The sequence below is a fragment of the Lolium perenne genome, chromosome 4 (genome assembly GCF_019359855.2).
Source record: "Lolium perenne isolate Kyuss_39 chromosome 4, Kyuss_2.0, whole genome shotgun sequence".
In the NCBI taxonomy this organism is placed as follows: Eukaryota; Viridiplantae; Streptophyta; class Magnoliopsida; order Poales; family Poaceae; genus Lolium; species Lolium perenne.
Window position 1 is genome coordinate 109,105,319 of NC_067247.2, and position 23,924 is coordinate 109,129,242.

Consider the following 23,924-nt stretch of genomic DNA (forward strand, 5'->3'; position numbering starts at 1 on the left):
TAGAAGGCGTATCCGTGGTTTTTTTAAATTACTTATTATGTGGCTATTATTAGGTGATAAAAATAGGTTTAGATAGGATTGGTAGAAATCGTATCCACGAGATCCGTAACCAAAAATAGATCGACAGCCATTATTCGCATTATACTGTTCTAAGTATTCGGGTGTTTTTCTATACGATTAGCACTCCTCGAAACTTTATCTCATTTCAGCGTTATGTATTATGGGTCGGAGAGAGTAGAGTGTATGGTCCAAAGTAAAAAAAAAAAAGGAGAATAAACGCAGAGAAACAAGTGTCGATGAGACCGGCAGTGCGGCACACGATTCCCCTGGCCGGGGGCTCCGCCGCCGCCGCCATTGCCGCCCCGGTAGTGTCGCGTCCATGCCGTTGCCGTTAAAAAAACACGTCACACCTCCCGTCCCCGGCGACCAATCCGATGCCGCTTTCTGCCGCTCCACTACTGGACAATGCTCCGTGCCCGCAGGAGCCCATTCCACGTGGCGTCCACCTGCGTCCTACGTGGTCCCGGGCCCACCTCTCCCGGCCGTTGCCCCCTTTTAAACCCCCGTCTCCCACCTCCGCCTCTCCCCATTCCCGGTTTCTCCTTCCGCTCCCCACTCTCCAACGGTCACATTTTCCCCCTCACGACACCCGCCGGATTTCTTTCCCGAGAATCCAGCACCCTTTCCCCGAAGAAGCTTCCAGGATCCGATCGATCGAGAGCAAGCCAAGCTAGCCACCTTCGCCATGGTGGAGGAGGGCGCGCGGCGGCGCGTGGTGGTGGAGGTGTGCAACGCGCGGAACCTGATGCCCAAGGACGGGCAAGGCACGGCCTGCGCATACGCCGTCGTCGACTTCGACGGCCAGCGCCGCCGCACCGCCACGCGCCCCCGCGACCTCAACCCGCAGTGGGGCGAGCGGCTCGAGTTCCTCGTCCACACCCCGGGAGCCATGGCGTCCGAGACGCTCGAGCTCAACGTCTACAACGACAAGAAGGCCATCGCCGCTTCCGGCGGCGGCGGCGGGCGCAAGAGCGGGGGCACCTTCCTCGGCAAGGTCAAGGTGGCCGGGGCCTCCTTCGCGAAGCAGGGGGACGAGACGCTCGTCTACTACCCGCTCGAGAAGCGGTCCGTGTTCTCGCAGATCAAGGGCGAGATCGGGCTCAAGGTTTGGTTCGTCGACGAGCCCCCGCCAGCCCCTCCCGCCGCTCCTGCGGCGGACGAGAAGGCCGACAATGCCCCTTCAGACAAGAAGGACGCGGCCGACGACAAGGGCAAAGATTCCGCCGCTGCCGCTGCTGCTCCTGCGGCCGAGGAGAAGAAGCCCGACGCGGCGCCCCCCGCGGAAGAGAAGAAACCGGAGGAGGCCGCCGCCAAACCGGAGGACAAGAAACCCGACAACAACGGCAAGAAGAAGTCGCCGGAGAAGGGGAAGAAGGACGGCGACAAACCCAAGGAGGAACCCAAACCCAAAGACGACAACAAGAAGGAGGTAGCAGCGGCAGCAGCAGCGCCCGCTTCCCCGTCCAAGGCCCCGCCGCCGTCGCCGTCGAAGATGCAGCTGGCCACGGCGGGGGTGGCGGGCGACCTCGAGATCCGGCCCCAGACCGCCGCGGAGCGGAGCATGGCGGCGTCGGGCGGCGGCAGCGCGTCGTACGACCTGGTGGACCGCGTGCCGTACCTCTTCGTCCGGCTGCTCAAGGCGAAGCACCACCACCACCAGGACGGCAAGCGGCCGCTGTACGCGCAGCTGTGCATCGGCGCGCACACGGTGCGGACGGCGTCCGCGGGGGAGTGGGACCAGGTGTTCGCGTTCCACAAGGCCAGCCTCACCGCGTCGTCGCTGGAGGTCACCGTGCACGAGGAGGCCAGGAAGCCGGAGAAGGAGGGGGAGGCCACGCCGGAGGACGCGAACCTTGGGTTCGTGTGCTTTGATCTCCAGGAGGTGCCCAAGCGGTCGCCGCCCGACAGCGCGCTCGCGCCGCAGTGGTACACGCTGGAGGGCCACGCGGCCGAGGATGGCGCGGCGGCCTGCGACGTGATGCTTGCTGTGTGGGTCGGCACGCAGGTGGACGAGGCGTTCCAGGAGGCGTGGCAGTCTGACTCCGGCGGGAACCTGGTGCACACCCGCTCCAAGGCGTACCTGTCCCCGAAGCTCTGGTACCTCCGCCTCAGCGTCATCCAGGCGCAGGACCTGCGCTTGCCGGCCCCGCCGGATGGCAAGGCCAAGCAGTTCGGGCCGGCCTTCCCGGAGCTCTACGTCAAGGCGCAGCTCGGGGCACAGGTGTTCAAGACTGGCCGCATTGCGCTTGGTAGCGCGGCCGCCGGGGCGTCCAACCCGAGCTGGAACGAGGATCTGCTGTTCGTTGCCGCCGAGCCGTTTGATCCTTTTTTGACTGTCGCCGTGGAGGATGTCTTCTCCGGGCACCTCGTCGGCCAGGCGCGCGTGCCGCTGTCCTCTGTGCACCGGCGCTCCGACGACCGTGCCGAGCCGCCGTCGCGGTGGCTCAACCTGTGCGGCGACGAGGCCCGGCCGTATGCCGGGCGAGTGCACGTGCGCGTCTGCCTGGAGGGCGGGTACCACGTGCTGGACGAGGCGGCGAACGTGGCGAGCGACGTGCGCGCGGCGTCGAAGCAGCTGTCCAAGCCTCCGGTGGGCATGCTGGAGGTCGGCATCCGCGGCGCGTCCAACCTGGTGCCGATGAAGATCGCCAAGGACGGCGCGAGCGGGTCGACGGACGCGTACGTCGTGCTCAAGTACGGGCCCAAGTGGGCGCGCACGCGCACCATCCTGGACCAGTTCAACCCGCGGTGGAACGAGCAGTACGCGTGGGACGTGTTCGACCCCTGCACCGTGCTCTCCATCGCCGTCTTCGACAACGTCCGCTACAAGGTCGCCGACGACGGGAAGCTGCCCAAGGACGCCCGCATCGGGAAGCTGCGCATCCGCCTCTCCACGCTCGACACCAACCGGGTGTACGTCATCAACTACGCGCTCACGGCGGTGCACCCGGTGGGCGTGCGCAAGATGGGCGAGCTGGAGCTGGCCATCCGGTTCACCTGCCCGTCGTGGCTGACGCTGATGCAGGCGTACGGGAGCCCGCTGCTGCCGCGGATGCACTACGTGAAGCCGCTCGGCCCGGCGCAGCAGGACGTGCTGCGCCACACGGCCATGCGCATCGTGTCGGGGCGGCTGGCGCGGTCGGAGCCGCCGCTGGGGCCGGAGGTGGTGCAGTACCTGCTCGACACGGACACGCACGCCTGGAGCATGCGGCGGAGCAAGGCCAACTGGTTCCGCGTCGTGGGCTGCCTGTCGCACGTCGCCACGGCGGTGAAGTGGGCGCACCGGGTGCGCACCTGGGAGCACTCGCCGACCACCGTGCTGGTGCACATGCTGCTCGTCGCCATCGTGCTCTGCCCGGAGATGATCCTGCCCACCGTCTGCCTCTACCTCTTCCTGGTCCTGCTCTGGCGCTACCGCTCGCGGCCGCGCGAGCCGACGGGCATGGACCCGCGCCTCTCCCACGTCGACAGCGTCAGCCCCGACGAGCTGGACGAGGAGTTCGACGGGCTCCCCTCGGGGCGGCCCGCCGACGTGGTGCGCATGAGGTACGACCGGCTGCGCGCCGTGGCCGGGCGCGCGCAGACGCTGCTCGGCGACGTGGCGGCGCAGGGGGAGCGCATCGAGGCGCTGCTGTCCTGGCGCGACCCGCGCGCCACCGGGGTGTTCGCCGTGGTTATCCTGCTGACGGCGCTGGTGCTGTACGCCGTGCCGTTCAAGGTGCTGCTGCTGGGCATGGGGTTCTTCTACCTCCGCCACCCCAGGTTCCGCGGCGACATGCCGTCCGCCGGGTTCAACTTCTTCCGCCGCCTGCCGTCGCTGTCGGACCGGGTTCTCTAGTTGGATCGAGCCGGATCGATCAATCAACCCACGCCAACGTTTTTTTCTTTCTTGCTGTTGAGTTAGTGATGATGTGTTGGCGTGTGTGATCCTGCTTATTAGTAGGATCGTTTCATTATTTGTTTGCACACATAAAGCCTCGCCTCATGAGGCTTAGTGATGCTAATCTCAATAATAAACATGGCTGCTGCCTACTGTATTGTTTGCTTCAGAATCAGGGTCTCGATCGCTGTTTTCTGCAATTGATGGTGGGAATCGCTTTGTGATCTCAATAATAGATTGTTTTAAATGACTTGCGTGAAGAAGACAAAAAAAAAGTTGCGTGAATAGTCATGTGAAATGAAACATTAAAATTTGTCTTTATTTTTGTATGGAACATAAATAATATTTTTTTTACGGAAACTTGTGTACGAATATAGAATGTCTAGATATAAATGCGGTTTTTATAGAATTTTCTGACATTTTGAAATGTGTTTCTACACAACGGGTTTATATGCACCCGTGAGCCGAATTGGATTTTGTGCTGCCTAATGTATATTCTATTATACATAATCCGGGTCTAGATCTCTATTTGCTGCAATTCCAATTGATGGTGTGGATTGCATGATGCTTAAAAATACAAGACAAATAGTTGTACTTATAGTATGTGGGGGCCAGTCCACATATTTTAGGGGCTTTCCTTGTTCACAATGATAGAGCTTTTCTAGGGCTAGGGTGGGAAGAAGGGGAGGGGGGGGGGGGGGGGGGGGATGCCCTACGCACTATCGCGAGCCTATTGTAAATTAGATAGCTGCAACCAACCGCAGCACATCCACATGGAAACAATATGAATCCGGGCGTTTCGTGGCGGAGCTAGCGACGCCGATGACCGCCAGCCCAACCGTCGCAATAAGCCCAAGGCCCATTATTCCTCCAGCTGATGGAGCAAAAGAGACGAGGGGGAGGAGGCATCCTCCACTCGTGTACACTAGCATGAGGAGGGGGAGGCTTAGGGACGATGATCTCAATAATAGAGATGTATTCTGTCTAATGCTTCTTTTCTACTGAATCATGGTCTAGATCTATATTTACTACAACTCCAACTGATGGTGAGGATTGCAATCCTTAGAAAAAGAAGACTAATATGAGTACTTGTAGTATGTTGTACCAAAACACATGGCCGAAACACATAATTTAGGGGCTCCCCATATTCACAGTGACAGGTCTTTCCTTGGGCTAGGGGTCCATGGCCCCCCAACTCAAGAAAAAATCTTAAAGATATCTCCAATATTTATGCTAAGCTGAAAATATTACTTAAAGTTTAAGCATGATTGGTGTTTTTGGGCCCCTCGACAATCTATGTCAAGTTTCCCCACTTGGTCACACTCAATAACCTTACAAAAATATTAGTATTTTGCAAGATAAATATTATGTAATATAATACTAAATAAATAAATCCGTATATAATTTGATTGACCCATGGTCTTCGAAATCTTGGTGAATACATTTGAAAAAACTTATTTCTATTGATCGACACTATATACCATGATATTTATTTCTACCAATAGCTACTTATGTACAAAAAGTTCTGGGAGTAACTAATTCATATATCCGTGCAAAAAATGAGTAGAAAAGTAAACATGTTTAGCATTGAATTAGTAAGAGGATGGAATATATGATCTCTCAAACATATGTGATAGTGAAAAGTATAATTATCATGAATCGATGGAGAATCGCTTGGAGAATGGTATAGTTATGTGATTGTGTCATTGAGCCGGTGTTATTCTGCATATTTGGGAAGCTTGGAGAGAAATTGTAGCATCGAGAAGAATCATTAAAAATATTGGTGTATTTTTTTTGGGTAAGAGGAGTCAGAGTACAGACCAGGTAGACTGCGCTTTCGGAATATATATTTTCTACCCCCCCCCCCCCCCCCCCTTCCCACACACACACAAATTAATTGGCTTATCCATATACTATGTTCGGTACAAATTACTCCTAGGATGAGCAAATTAATTTCGGCCAATGGAAGAGACTAGTCAATTATATAACACATCTCCCCTCACGTCTTGGCCGGGTTTTTTAGTACTTGTACGAGGCCTTAGACATGGATCGTTTGATTTTTTTGTTTTTGGGCGGGGGCATAAATATTTAGCTTTTCCTAGGATTTAAATTCAGGACCTTGAAGATATAATACCATGTAGAATTGCATGCTTTAACCAGTTTAACCAAACGATTGATCTATGCATATTTACCATTATTACCATGTAGTGATAGCATTGTTGTGACTTGTGACATAAGCAGCGAGATAACACATCCGCCAGAACCAAGGGAGTAGGGCATAAGAAGAGTTTCATTATCTGAACTTAGAGTAGTAGTGTAGTACAGCACATATAGAAAACAATGCACGTCAACGTGTCACAAAATAGTAAACTAACAGGGTCTCGATCGCCATGTACTTGGATCTATTATTGCTAGCTTATGATCATGACCCTAAAAAGTAGGAGGACTATTTTTTTCCATAAAGGGAATATATTAATATCGCGAAGATACCCAACAACGTAGTGTCCTAATGACAATACGGATACACACAATAAAAAAAGAATTATGAAAGAAAATTTCTCCTATATTGGATAATTCTTTGTAACAGCAGACCAAACGCTAGCAAAACAACACCAGAAATCCATTAACTACAAAAGAGATGCCTCCAAGAAGGAAACTATGCACAAGCATCGTTATCACACTGACCAAAGATCATAAATTTTCACACCGGAGAAAGTCCCCACTTACAAAACAATGTCTTCAACAAGATCATTGTCAGACACAACTAATTAAGGGCAGACCTTGGGCTTTTACCCTGCCGGCACTAAATTCCTCATGTGTTGTCGCTCGCACTTGCCAATTCCACGGCTCCAAGTCACAAATCATCAAGCCAGAATCTCTACACTCTCTCAAAATTCCATTGCTAATCTTCAGTTTCCGGATTCCATGCCGTTCTCCGCGTCTATCTTCACCGTGGAACTAAGCCATGTTCCATGATGGGAACAGATCGCAGAGCTTCATAACGCCCCCTCAAAAACCAAACGGTCAGAAAAACATGGTTGCACGCGGTCGAAACACCATCCGCACGGCAAACTCCAGTCATGTCGTCCATTTGGAATTCGACGGTGGAGTCTTCCGAAACTCGGTAGTCCGAGATCAATGACAATCGGATGACAGAGAGTTCTTCATCACAGAGTGAGAGAAATCCAAAGACCACCGTCTTTATTCAAAGCCACGTCAATGATGCGTGCAGTTAACACATGTCCGTTGGGAACCCCAAGAGGAAGGTGTGATGCGTACAGTAGCAAATTTTCCCTCAGTAAGAAACCAAGGTTTATCGAACCAGTAGGAGCCAAGAAGCACGTTGAAGGTTGATGGCGGCGAAGTGTAGTGCGGCGCACCACTAGGGATTCCGGCGCCAACGTGGAACCTGCACAACACAATCAAAGTACTTTGCCCCAACGTAACAGTGAGGTTGTCAATCTCACCGGCTTGCTGAAAACAAAGGATTAACCGTATAGTGTGGAAGATGATGTTTGTTTGCGAAGAACAGTAAAGAACAAGTAGATTGTATTTCCGATGTAAAGAATGGACCGGGGTTATACCTGGCCATGGGCAGCCCGGCCCGGCCCGGCCCGGCCCGAAATTTCCGGGCTTGGGCCAGCCCGAGCATGCTGGTGGGCCGGGCCTGGGCCGAAAATTTAGGCCCGATGACTATGATGGGCTGGGCCTGGGCTTGATAAATGCATGAAATAAGGAAGAGGCCCGGCCCGAGGCCCGAGGCCCGATGGGCTTTTGGTGTGATGGGCCGGGCTTGGGCCGAAAAGTTAGGCCCGATGGTCGGGCCGGGCCGGGCCTGGGCCTGGGTTTTTTGCGTCGGGCTTTGTTAGGCCCGACCCGAGCCCGGCCCGGCCAGAAGAATGCCCAGGTATAACCGGGGTCCACAGTTCACTAGTGGTGTCTCTTCCATAAGATAAATAGCATGTTGGGTGAACAAATTACAGTTGGGCAATTGACAAATAAAGAAGGCATAACAATGCACATACATATATCATGATGAGTACTATGAGATTTAATCAGGGCATTACAACAAAGTACATAGACCGCTATCCAACATGCATCTATGCCTAAATAGTCCACTTTCAGGTTATCATCCGAACCCCTTCTGGTATTAAGTTGCAAGCAACAGACAATTGCATTAAGTATGGTGCGTAATGTAATCAACACAAATATCCTTAGACAAAGCATTGATGTTTTATCCCTAGTAGAAACAAAGACATCCACAACCTTAGAACTTTCGTCTTGTCCTGCATTTAATGGAGGCATGAACCCACTATCGAGCATAAATATTCCCTCTTGGAGTTACAAGTATCAACTTGGCCAGAGCCTCTACTAGCAACGGAGAGCATGCAAGAACATAAACAATATATATGATAGATTGATAATCAACTTGACATAGTATTCAATATTCATCGGATCCCAACAAACACAACATGTAGCATTACAAATAGATGATCTTGATCATGATAGGAAGCTCACAAGATCTAACATGATAGCACAATGAGGAGAAGACAACCATCTAGCTACTGCTATGGACCCATAGTCCAGGGGTGAACTACTCACACATCGATCCGGAGGCGATCATGGCGATGAAGAGCCCTCCGGGAGATGATTCCCCTCTCCGGCAGGGTGCCGGAGGCGATCTCCTGAATCCCCCGAGATGGGATTGGCGGCGGCTGCGTCTCTGGAAGGTTTTCCGTATCGTGGCTCTCTGCATCGGGGTTTCGCGACGAAGGCTTTAAGTAGGCGGAAGGGTAGGTTTAGGGCGACACGAGGGCCCCACACAACAGGGCGGCGCGGGCCCTAGCTCGGCCGCGCGGCCACTGGCGTGGCGGCGCCTCGTCGCCCACTTCGTAATCCTTTCGGTCTTCCGGAAGCTTCGTGGAAAAATAAGACCACAGGCGTTGATTTCGTCCAATTCCGAGAATATTTCCTTTGTAGGATTTCTAAAACCAAAAACAGCAGAAAAAGAATCGGCTCTTCGGCATCTCGTCAATAGGTTAGTGCCGGAAAATGCATAATAATGACATATAATGTGTATAAAACATGTGAGTATCATCATAAAAGTAGCATGGAACATAAGAAATTATAGATACGTTTGAGACGTATCAAGCATCCCCAAGCTTAGTTCCTACTCGCCCTCGAGTAGGTAAACGATAACAAGGATAATTTCTGAAGTGACATGCTATCATAATCTTGATCAATACTATTGTAAAGCACATGATGAATGCAGCGATTCGAAGCAATGGTAAAGACAATGAGTAAACAACTGAATCATATAGCAAAGACTTTTCATGAATAATACTTTCAAGATAAACATCAATAAGACTTGCATAACAGTTAACTCATAAGCAATAAGTTCTTAGTAGAAAGTTTTGAAACAACACAAAGGAAGATATAAGTTTCATCAGTTGCTTTCAACTTCAACATGTATATCTCATGGATAATTGTCAACACAAAGTAATATAATAAGTGCAATAGGTAAACATGTAGGAATCAATGCACACAGTTTACACAAGTGTTTGCTTCTAAGATAGAAAGAAGTAGGTAAACTGACTCAACAATAAAATAGAAGAATGGCCCTTCGCAAAGGGAAGCATGGATTACTATTTTTGTGCTAAAGCTTTTCATTTTGAAAACATAGAAACAATTTTGTCAACGATAGTAATAAATCATATGTGTTATGTATTAGATATCCTATAAGTTGCAAGCCTCATGCATAGAATACTAATAGTGCTTGCACCTTGTCCTAATTAGCTTGGATTAACACGTATTATCATTGCATAACATATGTTTCAACCAAGTGTCACAAAGGGGTACCTCTACGCCGCCTGTACAGAGGTCTAAGGAGAAAGTTCGCATTGGATTTATCGTTTTTGATTATTCTCAACTTAGACATCCATACCGGGACAACATAGACAACAGGTAATGGATTCCTCTTTAATGCATAAGCATTCAACAACAGATAATATTCTCATAAGAGATTGAGGTTTTGTGTCCAAACTGAAACTTCCACCATGATTCATGGCTTTAGTTAGCGGCCCAATGTTCTTCTCTAACAATATGCATACTCAAACCATTTGATCATGAAAATCGCCCTTACTTCAGACAAGACGAACATGCATAGCAACTCACATGATATTCAACAAAGGTAAAAGTTGATGGCGTCCCCATAAACATGGTTACCGCTCAACAAGCAACTTATTAAGAAATAAGATACATAAGTACATATTCTTCACCACAATAGTTTTTAAGGCTATTTTCCCATGAGCTATATATTGTAAAGGCAAAGAATAGAAGTTTAAAGGTAGCACTCAAGTAATGTACTTTGGAATGGCGGAGAAATACCATGTGGTAGGTAGGTATGGTGGACACAAATGGCATAGTTTTTGGCTCAAGGATTTGGATGCACGAGAAGAATCCCTCTCAATACAAGGCTAGGCTAGCAATGTTGTTTGAAGCAAACTCAAGTATAAAACGGTGCAGCAAGACTCACATATGAACATATTGTAAGCATTATAAGACTTTACATCGTCTCCTTGTTGTTCAAACACCTCAACCAGAAAATATCTAGACTTAGAGAGACCAATCATGCAAACCAAATTTTAACAAGCTCTATGTAGTTCTTCATTAATAGGTGCAAAGTACATGATGCAAGAGCTTAAACATGATCTATATGAGCACAACAATTGCCAAGTATCATATTATTCAAGACATTATACCAATTACCACATGCGGCATTTTCCGTTTCCAACCATATATCAATGAACGAGGTAGTTCAACCTTCGCAATGAACATTAAGAATAAAGCTAAGAACACATGTGTTCATATGCAACAACGGAGCGTGTCTCTCTCCTACACAAAGAATGCTAGGATCCGATTTTATTCAAACAAAAACAAAAATAAAAGCAAACAGACGCTCCAAGAAAAGCACATAAGATGTGACTGAATAAAAATATAGTTTCACTAGAGGTGACCTGATAAGTTGTCGGTGAAGAAGGGGATGCCTTGTGCATCCCCAAGCTTAGATGCTTGAGTCTTCTTAAAATATGCAGGGATGAACCACGGGGGCATCCCCAAGCTTAGACTTTTCACTCTTCTTGATCATATTGTATCATCCTCCTCTCTTGACCCTTCAAAACTTCCTCCACACCAAACTCAAAACAAACTCATTAGAGGGTTAGTGCATAATTGAAAATTCATATATTCAGAGGTGACATAATCATTCTTAACACTTCTGGACATTGCACAAAGCTACTGAAAGTTAATGGAACAAAGAAATCCATCAAACATAGCAAAACAGGCAATGCGAAATAAAAGGCAGAATCTGTCAAAACAGAACAGTCCGTAAAGACGAATTTTTCAGGGGCACTTAACTTGCTCAGATGAAAATTCTCAAATTGAATGAAAGTTGCGTACATATCTGAGGATCACGCACGTAAATTGGAAGATTTTTCTGAGTTACCTACAGAGAACCCTGCCCAAATTCGTGACAGCAAGAAATCTGTTTCTGCGCAGTAATCCAAATCTAGTATTGACTTTACTATCAAAGACTTTACTTGGCACAACAATGCAATAAAATAAAGATAAGGAGAGGTTGCTACAGTAGTAACAACTTCCAAGACTCAAATATAAAACAAAGTGCAGAAGTAAAATAATGGGTTGTCTCCCATAAGCGCTTTTCTTTAACGCCTTTCAGCTAGGCGCAGAAAGTGTGAATCAAGTATTATCAAGAGATGAAGCATCGACATCATAATTTTCCTTACAAACACAACTTGTTGCAGAGGATACCTTAGATGCTCCATTATCTAAATCTTCCATAGTGGTACTAAGGGTTTTATCAATTTTAGGCTTATAATAATTCTTTGGCTTAGGCACCTTAGAGACATACATGAATTTTTGCTCCTTGCCCACATAAGCTTTCTCCTTGAATTTAAGAGAAGAGAAAGTTGAACCCAATGTTCCCATAGCTTCTTCAAGTTTACCAATCCTATGGGTTTGATTATCATGGATGGCACAAGTTTCTAACATAGCAATTCTTTCATTAATTCCTCCTAGGAATTTATCAAGTTTATCAGTATTATCAAGTAATATTCCCAGTTTAGTATCAACACTTGGAAGATTTTTCTCTATGGCTTCCAACTTTTTCATGACATCCTCAAGAGAGATTTCAATTTTAGTTTTATTAATAGGTGGTATTCCAACTAGGCTCTCAATGATGCAACTAGCTTCTAAAGCAGGAGTACCTAGGAAATTACCCCCCGAAAGAGTATCAAGAACATACCTATTCCAGCTAGATATACCAACATAAAAGTTCCTAAGTAGGATAATAGTGGAGTGTTTCTTAGTGCACCTATGATGAGCATCACTAATTCTATACCAAGCATCTTTAAAACTTTCTCCACCTTGTTGCTTAAAAGAACGAACTTCAACTTCAGGATTACTCATTTTAGCAATAGTAAATAAAGCAAACTAGATAAAGTAAATGCAAGTAACTATTTTTTTGTGTGTTTTTAATATGGAGAACGCAAACAAGATAGTAAATAAAGTAAAGCTAGCAACTAATATTTTTTTGTGTTTTTGTTTTAGTGCAGCAAACAAAGTAGTAAATAAAATAAAGCAAAGCAAGAAAAAAACAAAGTAAAGAGATTGGAAGTGGAGACTCCCCTTGCAGCGTGTCTTGATCTCCCCGGCAACGGCGCCAGAAAAAGAGCTCTTGGCGTGCAGTTGACGTGGGAGATAGAAATCTTTGTGGTGTAACTTTTCTTCAGGTCCCCGGCAATGGCGCCAGAAAAAGAGCTTGATGCGTGCAGTTAACACACGTCCGTTGGGAACCCCAAGAGGAAGGTGTGATGCGTACAGTAGCAAGTTTTCCCTCAGTAAGAAACCAAGGTTTATCGAACCAGTAGGAGCCAAGAAGCACGTTGAAGGTTGATGGCGGCGAAGTGTAGTGCGGCGCAACACCAGGGATTCCGGCGCCAACGTGGAACCTGCACAACACAATCAAAGTACTTTGCCCCAACGTAACAGTGAGGTTGTTGATACGTCTCCGACGTATCGATAATTTCTTGTGTTCCATGCCACATTATTGATGTTATCTACATGTTTTATGCACACTTTATGTCATATTCATGCATTTTCTGGAACTAACCTATTAACAAGATGCCGAAGTGCCAGTTGCTGTTTTCTGCTGTTTTTGGTTTCAGAAATCCTAGTAACGAAATATTCTCGGAATCGGACAAAATCAACGCCCAGGTTCCTATTTTCACCGGAAGCATCCAGAACACCCGGGAAGGACCAGAGGGGGGGCACTGGGCCCCCAGACCATAGGCCGGCGCGGCCCAGGCCCTGGCCGCGCCGCCCTATGGTGTCGTCGCCCCTTCGACCCTCCTGCGCCGCCTCTTCGCCTATATAATGCCCCTGGATCGAAAACCCTGATACGATTGACGAAACCACGAAACCTTCCGAGCCGCCGCCATCGCGAGGCCAAGATCCGGGGGACAGGAGTCTCTCGTTCGCACGCTGCCGGAGCGGGGAAGTGCCCCCGGAAGGCTTCTCCATCGACACCGCTGCCATCTCCACCGCCATCTTCATCACCGCTGCTGCTCCCATGAGGAGGGAGTAGTTCTCCATCGAGGCTCGGGGCTGTACCGGTAGCTATGTGGTTAATCTCTCTCCTATGTACCTCAATACAATGATCTCATGAGTTGCTTTACATGATTGAGATTCATATGAGTTTTGTATCACTACTATCTATGTGCTACTCTAGCAAAGTTATTAAAGTAGTTCTATTCCTCATGCACGTGTGTAAAGGTGACAGTGTGTGCACCGTGTTAGTACTTGGTTTATGCTATGATCATGATCTCTTGTAGATTGCGAAGTTAACTATTGCTATGATAATATTGATGTGATCTATTCCTCCTACATATGCATGAAGGTGACAGTGTGCATGCTATGCTAGTACTTGGTTTAGTCTTTTGATCTATCTTACACTAAAGGTTACTAAAATATGAGCATTATTGTGGAGCTTGTTAACTCCGCCATTGAGGGTTCGTGTAATCCTACGCAATGTGTTCATCATCCAACAAAAGTGTAGAGTATGCATTTATCTATTCTGTTATGTGATCAATGTTGAGAGTGTCCACTAGTGAAAGTGTAATCCCTAGGCCTTGTTCCTAAATACTGCTATCGCTGCTTGTTTCCTGTTTTACTATGTTACTACTGCAATACTACCACCATCAACTACACGCCTTGACAAGCTATTTTCTGGCACCGTTGCTACTGCTCATATATATTCATACCACCTGTATTTCACTATCTCTTCGCCGAACTAGTGCACCTATTAGGTGTGTTGGGGACACAAGAGACTTCTTGCTTTGTGGTTGCAGGGTTGCATGAGAGGGATATCTTTGACCTCTTCCTCCCTGAGTTCGATAAACCTTGGGTGATCCACTTAAGGGAAAACTTGCTGCTGTTCTACAAACCTCTGCTCTTGGAGGCCCAACAACATCTACAGAAAGGAGGGGGAACGTAGACATCAAGCTATTTTCTGGCGCCGTTGCCGGGGAGGAAAGGTAAAAGGTACTCACACTCCGGATCTCGGCTACTAAGCTATTTTCCGGCGCCGTAAGTACTCGAAGCTATTTCCTTTAGATCCTGCAATTGCAACTTTTTGTTTCTTGTTTACACTAGTTTGGCATACTGGATAAGAATGATCTTCTTATTCTATTTCCTGATTTAAAACATGGATTGTTTGATGCGAAAATTAAAAAACCTATGGAATCTTATTTGCATGCTGGTAGTAATATTAGTATGAACGCTTTGAACACCATTGTTGATAATAATATAGAAAGTTCTAAGCTTGGGGAAGCTGGTTTGCATGATATTTTTAGTCCCCCAAGCATTGAGGAGAAAATTTTCTTTGATGATACTTTGCCTCCCATATATGATGATTATAATGATAGCTACTTTGTTGAATTTGCTCCCACTATTACTAATAAAATTGATTATGCTTATGTGGAGAGTAATAATTTTATGCATGAGACTCATGATAAGAATGCTTTATGTGATAGTTATATTGTTGAGTTTGCTCATGATGCTACTGAAAGTTATTATGAGAGAGGAAAATATGGTTGTAGAAATTTTCATGTTACTAAAATGCCTCTCTATGTGCTGAAATTTTTGAAGCTATACTTGTTTTATCTTCCTATGCTTGTCACTTTGCTCTTCATGAACTTGTTTATTTACAAGATTCCTTTGCATAGGAAGCATGTTAGGCTTAAATGTGTTTTGAATTTGCCACTTGATGCTCTCTTTTGCTTCAAATATTATTTCTTGCGAGTGCATCATTAAAACTGCTGAGCCCATCTTAATGGCTATAAAGAAAAGAACTTCTTGGGAGATAACCCATGTGTTATTTTGCTACAGTACTTTGTTTTATATTTGTGTCTTGGAAGTTGTTTACTACTGTAGCAACCTCTCCTTATCTTAGTTTTGCGTTTTGTTGTGCCAAGTTAAGCCGTTGATAGAAAAGTAAGTACTAGATTTGGATTACTGCACAGTTCCAGATTTCTTTGCTGTCACGAATCTGGGTCCACCTCCCTGTAGGTAGCTCAGAAAATTAAGCCAATTTACGTGCATGATCCTCAGATATGTACGCAACTTTCATTAAATTTGAGCATTTTCATTTGAGCAAGTCTGGTGCCATTTTAAAATTCGTCAATACGAACTGTTCTGTTTTGACAGATTCTGCCTTTTATTTCGCATTGCCTCTTTTGCTATGTTGGATTAATTTCTTTGATCCACTAATGTCCAGTAGCATTATGCAATGTCCAGAAGTGTTAAGAATGATTGTGTCACCTCTGAATATGTTAATTTTTATTGTGCACTAACCCTCTAATGAGTTGTTTCGAGTTTGGTGTGGAGGAAGTTTTCAAGGATCAAGAGAGGAGTATGATGCAACATGATCAAGGAGAGTGAAAGCTCTAAGCTTGGGGATGCCCCGGTGGTTCACCCCTGCATATATCAAGAAGACTCAAGCGTCTAAGCTTGGGGATGCCCAAGGCATCCCCTTCTTCATCGACAAATTATCAGGTTCCTTCTCTTGAAACTATATTTTTATTCGGTCACATCTTATGTGCTTTTCTTGGAGCGTCAGTATGTTTCTTGTTTTTGTTTTTGTTGAATAAATGCTTGTGTGGGAGAGAGACACGCTCCGCTGGTTCGTATGAACACATGTGTTCTTAGCTCATAATATTCATGGCGAAGGTTGAAACTGCTTCGTTAATTATTATATGGTTGGAATTGGAAAATGCTACATGTAGTAATTGGTATGATGTATTGAATAACTTGATACTTGGCAATTGTTGTGCTCTTGTTTAAGCTCTTGCATCATATACTTTGCACCTATTAGTGAAGAAATACATAGAGCTTGTTAAAATTTGGTTTGCATGAGTGGTTTCTCTAGAGTCTAGATATTTTCTAGAGAGGTGTTTGAACAACAAGGAAGACGATGTATAGTCTTATAATGCTTGTAATATGTCTTTTATGTAAGTTTTGATGTACTAGTTTATGCTTGTGTTTGCCTCAAACAACCTTGCTAGCCTAAGCCTTGTATCGAGAGGGAATACTTCTCATGCATCCAAAATACTTGAGCCAACCACTATGCCATTTGTGTCCACCATACCTACCTACTACATGGTATTTTCTGCCATTCCAAAGTAAATTGCTTGAGTGCTACCTTTAAAATTCCATCATTCACCTTTGCAATATATAGCTCATGGGACAAATAGCTTAAAAACTATTGTGATATTGAATATGTAATTATGCACTTTATCTCTTATTAAGTTGCTTGTTGTGCGATAACCATGTTCACTGGGGACGCCATCAACTACTCTTTGTTGAATTTCATGTGAGTTGCTATGCATGTTCGTCTTGTCTGAAGTAAGAGCGATCTACCACCTTATGGTTAAGCATGCATATTGTTAGAGAAGAACATTGGGCCGCTAACTAAAGCCATGATCCATGGTGGAAGTTTCAGTTTTGGACAATATCCTCAATCTCATATGAGAAAAATAATTGTTGCTACATGCTTATGCATAAAAGAGGAGTCCATTATCTGTTGTCTATGTTGTCCTGGTATGGATGTCTAAGTTGAGAATAATCAATAGCGAGAAATCCAATGCGAGCTTTCTCCTTAGACCTTTGTACAGGCGGCATAGAGGTACCCCTTTGTGACACTTGGTTAAAACATGTGCATTGTGATGATCCGGTAGTCCAAGCTAATTAGGACAAGGTGCGGGCACTATTAGTATACTATGCATGAGGCTTGCAACTTGTAAGATATAATTTACATGATACATATGCTTTATTACTACCGTTGACAAAATTGTTTCATGTTTTCAAAATCAAAGCTCTAGCACAAATATAGCAATCGATGCTTTTCCTCTATGGAGGACCATTCTTTCAATGTTGAGTCAGTTCACCTATTTCTCTCCACCTCAAGAAGCAAACACTTGTGTGAACTGTGCATTGATTCCTACATACTTGCTTATTGCACTTATTATATTACTCTATGTTGACAATATCCATGAGATATACATGTTACAAGTTGAAAGCAACCACTGAAACTTAATCTTCCTTTGTGTTGCTTCAATGCCTTTACTATGAATTATTGCTTTATGAGTTAACTCTTATGCAAGACTTAATTGATGCTTGTCTTGAAGTGCTATTCATGAAAAGACTTTGCTTTATGATTCACTTGTTTACTCATGTCATATACATTGTTTTGATCGCTGCATTCACTACATATGCTTTACAAATAGTATGATCAAGGTTATGATGGCATGTCACTCCAGAAATTATCTGTGTTATCGTTTTACCTGCTCGGGACGAGCAGAACTAAGCTTGGGGATGCTGATACGTCTCCGACGTATCGATAATTTCTTGTGTTCCATGCCACATTATTGATGTTATCTACATGTTTTATGCACACTTTATGTCATATTCGTGCATTTTCTGGAACTAACCTATTAACAAGATGCCGAAGTGCCGATTCTTTGTTTTCGCTATTTTTGGTTTCAGAAATCCTAGTAACGAAATATTCTCAGAATCGGACAAAATCAACGCCCGTGTTCCTATTTTCACCGGAAGCATCCAGAACACCCGGGAAGGACCAGAGGGGGCATGGGCCCTGGACCATAGGCCGGCGCGGCCCAGGCCCTGGCCGCGCCGCCCTATGGTGTCGTCACCCCTTCGACCCTCCTGCGCCGCCTCTTCGCCTATATAATGCCCCTGGATCGAAAACCCTGATACGATTGACGAAAACCACAGAAACCTTCCAGAGCCGCCGCCATCGCGAGGCCAAGATCTGGGGGACAGGAGTCTCTGTTCCGGCACGCTGCCGGAGCGGGGAAGTGCCCCGGAAGGCTTCTCCATCGACACCGCTGCCATCTCCACCGCCATCTTCATCACCGCTGCTGCTCCCATGAGGAGGGAGTAGTTCTCCATCGAGGCTCGGGCTGTACCGGTAGCTATGTGGTTAATCTCTCTCCTATGTACCTCAATACAATGATCTCATGAGCTGCTTTACATGATTGAGATTCATATGAGTTTTGTATCACTACTATCTATGTGCTACTCTAGCAAAGTTATTAAAGTAGTTCTATTCCTCCTGCACGTGTGTAAAGGTGACAGTGTGTGCACCGCGTTAGTACTTGGTTTATGCTATGATCATGATCTCTTGTAGATTGCGAAGTTAACTATTGCTATGATAATATTGATGTGATCTATTCCTCCTACATATGCATGAAGGTGACAGTGTGCATGCTATGCTAGTACTTGGTTTAGTCTTTTGATCTATCTTACACTAAAGGTTACTAAAATATGAGCATTATTGTGGAGCTTGTTAACTCCGGCATTGAGGGTTCGTGTAATCCTACGCAATGTGTTCATCATCCAACAAAAGTGTAGAGTATGCATTTATCTATTCTGTTATGTGATCAATGTTGAGAGTGTCCACTAGTGAAAGTGTAATCCCTAGGCCTTGTTCCTAAATACTGCTATCGCTGCTTGTTTACTGTTTCTTGTGTTACTACTGCTGCAATACTACCACCATCAACTACACGCCACAAGCTATTTTACGGCACCGTTGCTCTGCTCATATATATTCATACCACCCGTATTTCACTATCTCTTCGCCGAACTAGTGCACCTATTAGGTGTGTTGGGGACACAAGAGACTTCTTGCTTTGTGGTTGCAGGGTTGCATGAGAGGGATATCTTTGACCTCTTCCTCCCTGAGTTCGATAAACCTTGGGTGATCCACTTAAGGGAAAACTTGCTGCTGTTCTACAAACCTCTGCTCTTGGAGGCCCAACACTGTCTACAGGAAAGGAGGGGGAACGTAGACATCAAGCTATTTTCTGGCGCCGTTGCCGGGGAGGAAAGGTAAAAGGTACTCACACTCCGGATCTCGGCTACTAAGCTATTTTCCGGCGCCGTAAGTACTCGAAGCTATTTCCTTTAGATCCTGCAATTGCAACTTTTTGTTTCTTGTTTACACTAGTTTGGCATACTGGACAAGAATGATCTTCTTATTCTATTTCCTGATTTAAAACATGGATTGTTTGATGCGAAAATTAAAAAACCTATGGAATCTTATTTGCATGCTGGTAGTAATATTAGTATGAACGCTTTGAACACCATTGTTGATAATAATATAGAAAGTTCTAAGCTTGGGGAAGCTGGTTTGCATGATATTTTTAGTCCCCCAAGCATTGAGGAGAAAATTTTCTTTGATGATACTTTGCCTCCCATATATGATGATTATAATGATAGCTACTTTGTTGAATTTGCTCCCACTATTACTAATAAAATTGATTATGCTTATGTGGAGAGTAATAATTTTATGCATGAGACTCATGATAAGAATGCTTTATGTGATAGTTATATTGTTGAGTTTGCTCATGATGCTACTGAAAGTTATTATGAGAGAGGAAAATATGGTTGTAGAAATTTTCATGTTACTAAAATGCCTCTCTATGTGCTGAAATTTTTGAAGCTATACTTGTTTTATCTTCCTATGCTTGTCACTTTGCTCTTCATGAACTTGTTTATTTACAAGATTCCTTTGCATAGGAAGCATGTTAGGCTTAAATGTGTTTTGAATTTGCCACTTGATGCTCTCTTTTGCTTCAAATATTATTTCTTGCGAGTGCATCATTAAAACTGCTGAGCCCATCTTAATGGCTATAAAGAAAAGAACTTCTTGGGAGATAACCCATATGTTATTTTGCTACAGTACTTTGTTTTATATTTGTGTCTTGGAAGTTGTTTACTACTGTAGCAACCTCTCCTTATCTTAGTTTTGCGTTTTGTTGTGCCAAGTTAAGCCGTTGATAGAAAAGTAAGTACTAGATTTGGATTACTGCACAGTTCCAGATTTCTTTGCTGTCACGAATCTGGGTCCACCTCCCTGTAGGTAGCTCAGAAAATTAAGCCAATTTACGTGCATGATCCTCAGATATGTACGCAACTTTCATTAAATTTGAGCATTTTCATTTGAGCAAGTCTGGTGCCATTTTAAAATTCGTCAATACGAACTGTTCTGTTTTGACAGATTCTGCCTTTTATTTCGCATTGCCTCTTTTGCTATGTTGGATTAATTTCTTTGATCCACTAATGTCCAGTAGCATTATGCAATGTCCAGAAGTGTTAAGAATGATTGTGTCACCTCTGAATATGTTAATTTTTATTGTGCACTAACCCTCTAATGAGTTGTTTCGAGTTTGGTGTGGAGGAAGTTTTCAAGGATCAAGAGAGGAGTATGATGCAACATGATCAAGGAGAGTGAAAGCTCTAAGCTTGGGGATGCCCCGGTGGTTCACCCCTGCATATATCAAGAAGACTCAAGCGTCTAAGCTTGGGGATGCCCAAGGCATCCCCTTCTTCATCGACAAATTATCAGGTTCCTTCTCTTGAAACTATATTTGTATGCGGTCACATCGTATGTGATTTTCTTGGAGCGTCAGTATGTTTCTTGTTTTTGTTTTTGTTGAATAAATGCTTGTGTGGGAGAGAGACACGCTCCGCTGGTTCGTATGAACACATGTGTTCTTAGCTCATAATATTCATGGCGAAGGTTGAAACTGCTTCGTTAATTATTATATGGTTGGAATTGGAAAATGCTACATGTAGTAATTGGTATGATGTATTGAATAACTTGATACTTGGCAATTGTTGTGCTCTTGTTTAAGCTCTTGCATCATATACTTTGCACCTATTAGTGAAGAAATACATAGAGCTTGTTAAAATTTGGTTTGCATGAGTGGTTTCTCTAGAGTCTAGATATTTTCTAGAGAGGTGTTTGAACAACAAGGAAGACGATGTATAGTCTTATAATGCTTGTAATATGTCTTTTATGTAAGTTTTGATGTACTAGTTTATGCTTGTGTTTGCCTCAAACAACCTTGCTAGCCTAAGCCTTGTATCGAGAGGGAATACTTCTCATGCATCCAAAATACTTGAGCCAACCACTATGCCATTTGTGTCCACCATACCTACCTACTACATGGTATTTTCTGCCATTCCAAAGTAAATTGCTTGAGTGCTACCTTTAAAATTCTATCATTCACCTTTGCAATATATAGCTCATGGGACAAATAGCTTAAAAACTATTGTGATATTGAATATGTAATTATGCACTTTATCTCTTATTAAGTTGCTTGTTGTGCGATAACCATGTTCACTGGGGACGCCATCAACTACTCTTTGTTGAATTTCATGTGAGTTGCTATGCATGTTCGTCTTGTCTGAAGTAAGAGCGATCTACCACCTTATGGTTAAGCATGCATATTGTTAGAGAAGAACATTGGGCCGCTAACTAAAACCATGATCCATGGTGGAAGTTTCAGTTTTGGACAATATCCTCAATCTCATATGAGAAAAATAATTGTTGCTACATGCTTATGCATAAAAGAGGAGTCCATTATCTGTTGTCTATGTTGTCCCGGTATGGATGTCTAAGTTGAGAATAATCAATAGCGAGAAATCCAATGCGAGCTTTCTCCTTAGACCTTTGTACAGGCGGCATAGAGGTACCCCTTTGTGACACTTGGTTAAAACATGTGCATTGTGATGATCCGGTAGTCCAAGCTAATTAGGACAAGGTGCGGGCACTATTAGTATACTATGCATGAGGCTTGCAACTTGTAAGATATAATTTACATGATACATATGCTTTATTACTACCGTTGACAAAATTGTTTCATGTTTTCAAAATCAAAGCTCTAGCACAAATATAGCAATCGATGCTTTTCCTCTATGGAGGACCATTCTTTCAATGTTGAGTCAGTTCACCTATTTCTCTCCACCTCAAGAAGCAAACACTTGTGTGAACTGTGCATTGATTCCTACATACTTGCTTATTGCACTTATTATATTACTCTATGTTGACAATATCCATGAGATATACATGTTACAAGTTGAAAGCAACCACTGAAACTTAATCTTCCTTTGTGTTGCTTCAATGCCTTTACTATGAATTATTGCTTTATGAGTTAACTCTTATGCAAGACTTAATTGATGCTTGTCTTGAAGTGCTATTCATGAAAAGACTTTGCTTTATGATTCACTTGTTTACTCATGTCATATACATTGTTTTGATCGCTGCATTCACTACATATGCTTTACAAATAGTATGATCAAGGTTATGATGGCATGTCACTCCGTAAATTATCTGTGTTATCGTTTTACCTGCTCGGGACGAGCAGAACTAAGCTTGGGGATGCTGATACGTCTCCGACGTATCGATAATTTCTTGTGTTCCATGCCACATTATTGATGTTATCTACATGTTTTATGCACACTTTATGTCATATTCGTGCATTTTACGGAACTAACCTATTAACAAGATGCCGAAGTGCCGATTCTTTTTCTGCTGTTTTTGGTTTCGAAATCCTAGTAACGAAATATTCTCGGAATCGGACAAAATCAACGCCTGTGTTCCTATTTTCACCGGAAGCATCCAGAACACCCGGGAAGGACCAGGAGGGGGCACTGGGCCCCAGGACCATAGGCCGGCGCGGCCCAGGCCTGGCCGCGCCGCCCTATGGTGTCGTCGCCCCTTCGACCCTCTGCGCCGCCTCTTCGCCTATATAATGCCCCTGGATCGAAAACCACGATACGATTGACGAAAACCACGAGAAACCTTCCGGAGCCGCCGCCATCGCGAGGCCAAGATCCGGGGGACAGGAGTCTCTGTTCCGCACGCTGCCGGAGCGGGGAAGTGCCCCGGAAGGCTTCTCCATCGACACCGCTGCCATCTCCACCGCCATCTTCATCACCGCTGCTGCTCCCATGAGGAGGGAGTAGTTCTCCATCGAGGCTCGGGGCTGTACCGGTAGCTATGTGGTTAATCTCTCTCCTATGTACCTCAATACAATGATCTCATGAGCTGCTTTACATGATTGAGATTCATATGAGTTTTGTATCACTACTATCTATGTGCTACTCTAGCAAAGTTATTAAAGTAGTTCTATTCCTCCTGCACGTGTGTAAAGGTGACAGTGTGTGCACCGTGTTAGTACTTGGTTTATGCTATGATCATGATCTCTTGTAGATTGCGAAGTTAACTATTGCTATGATAATATTGATGTGATCTATTCCTCCTACATATGCATGAAGGTGACAGTGTGCATGCTATGCTAGTACTTGGTTTAGTCTTTTGATCTATCTTACACTAAAGGTTACTAAAATATGAGCATTATTGTGGAGCTTGTTAACTCCGGCATTGAGGGTTCGTGTAATCCTACGCAATGTGTTCATCATCCAACAAAAGTGTAGAGTATGCATTTATCTATTCTGTTATGTGATCAATGTTGAGAGTGTCCACTAGTGAAAGTGTAATCCCTAGGCCTTGTTCCTAAATACTGCTATCGCTGCTTGT

At 44.8% G+C, this 23,924-nt stretch overlaps 1 protein-coding gene across 1 annotated transcript; it reads left to right on the forward strand.

Annotated features, from left to right (window-relative positions):
• The first annotated feature begins 587 nt into the window (after window positions 1–587).
• LOC127293626 (multiple C2 domain and transmembrane region protein 14) lies at window positions 588–4,112 on the forward strand. The gene has a single exon (XM_051323267.2). The coding sequence runs from the start codon at window positions 746–748 to the stop codon at window positions 3,896–3,898; it is 3,153 nt and encodes a 1,050-aa protein (XP_051179227.1). The 5' UTR covers window positions 588–745; the 3' UTR covers window positions 3,899–4,112.
• Window positions 4,113–23,924: the final 19,812 nt, after the last annotated feature.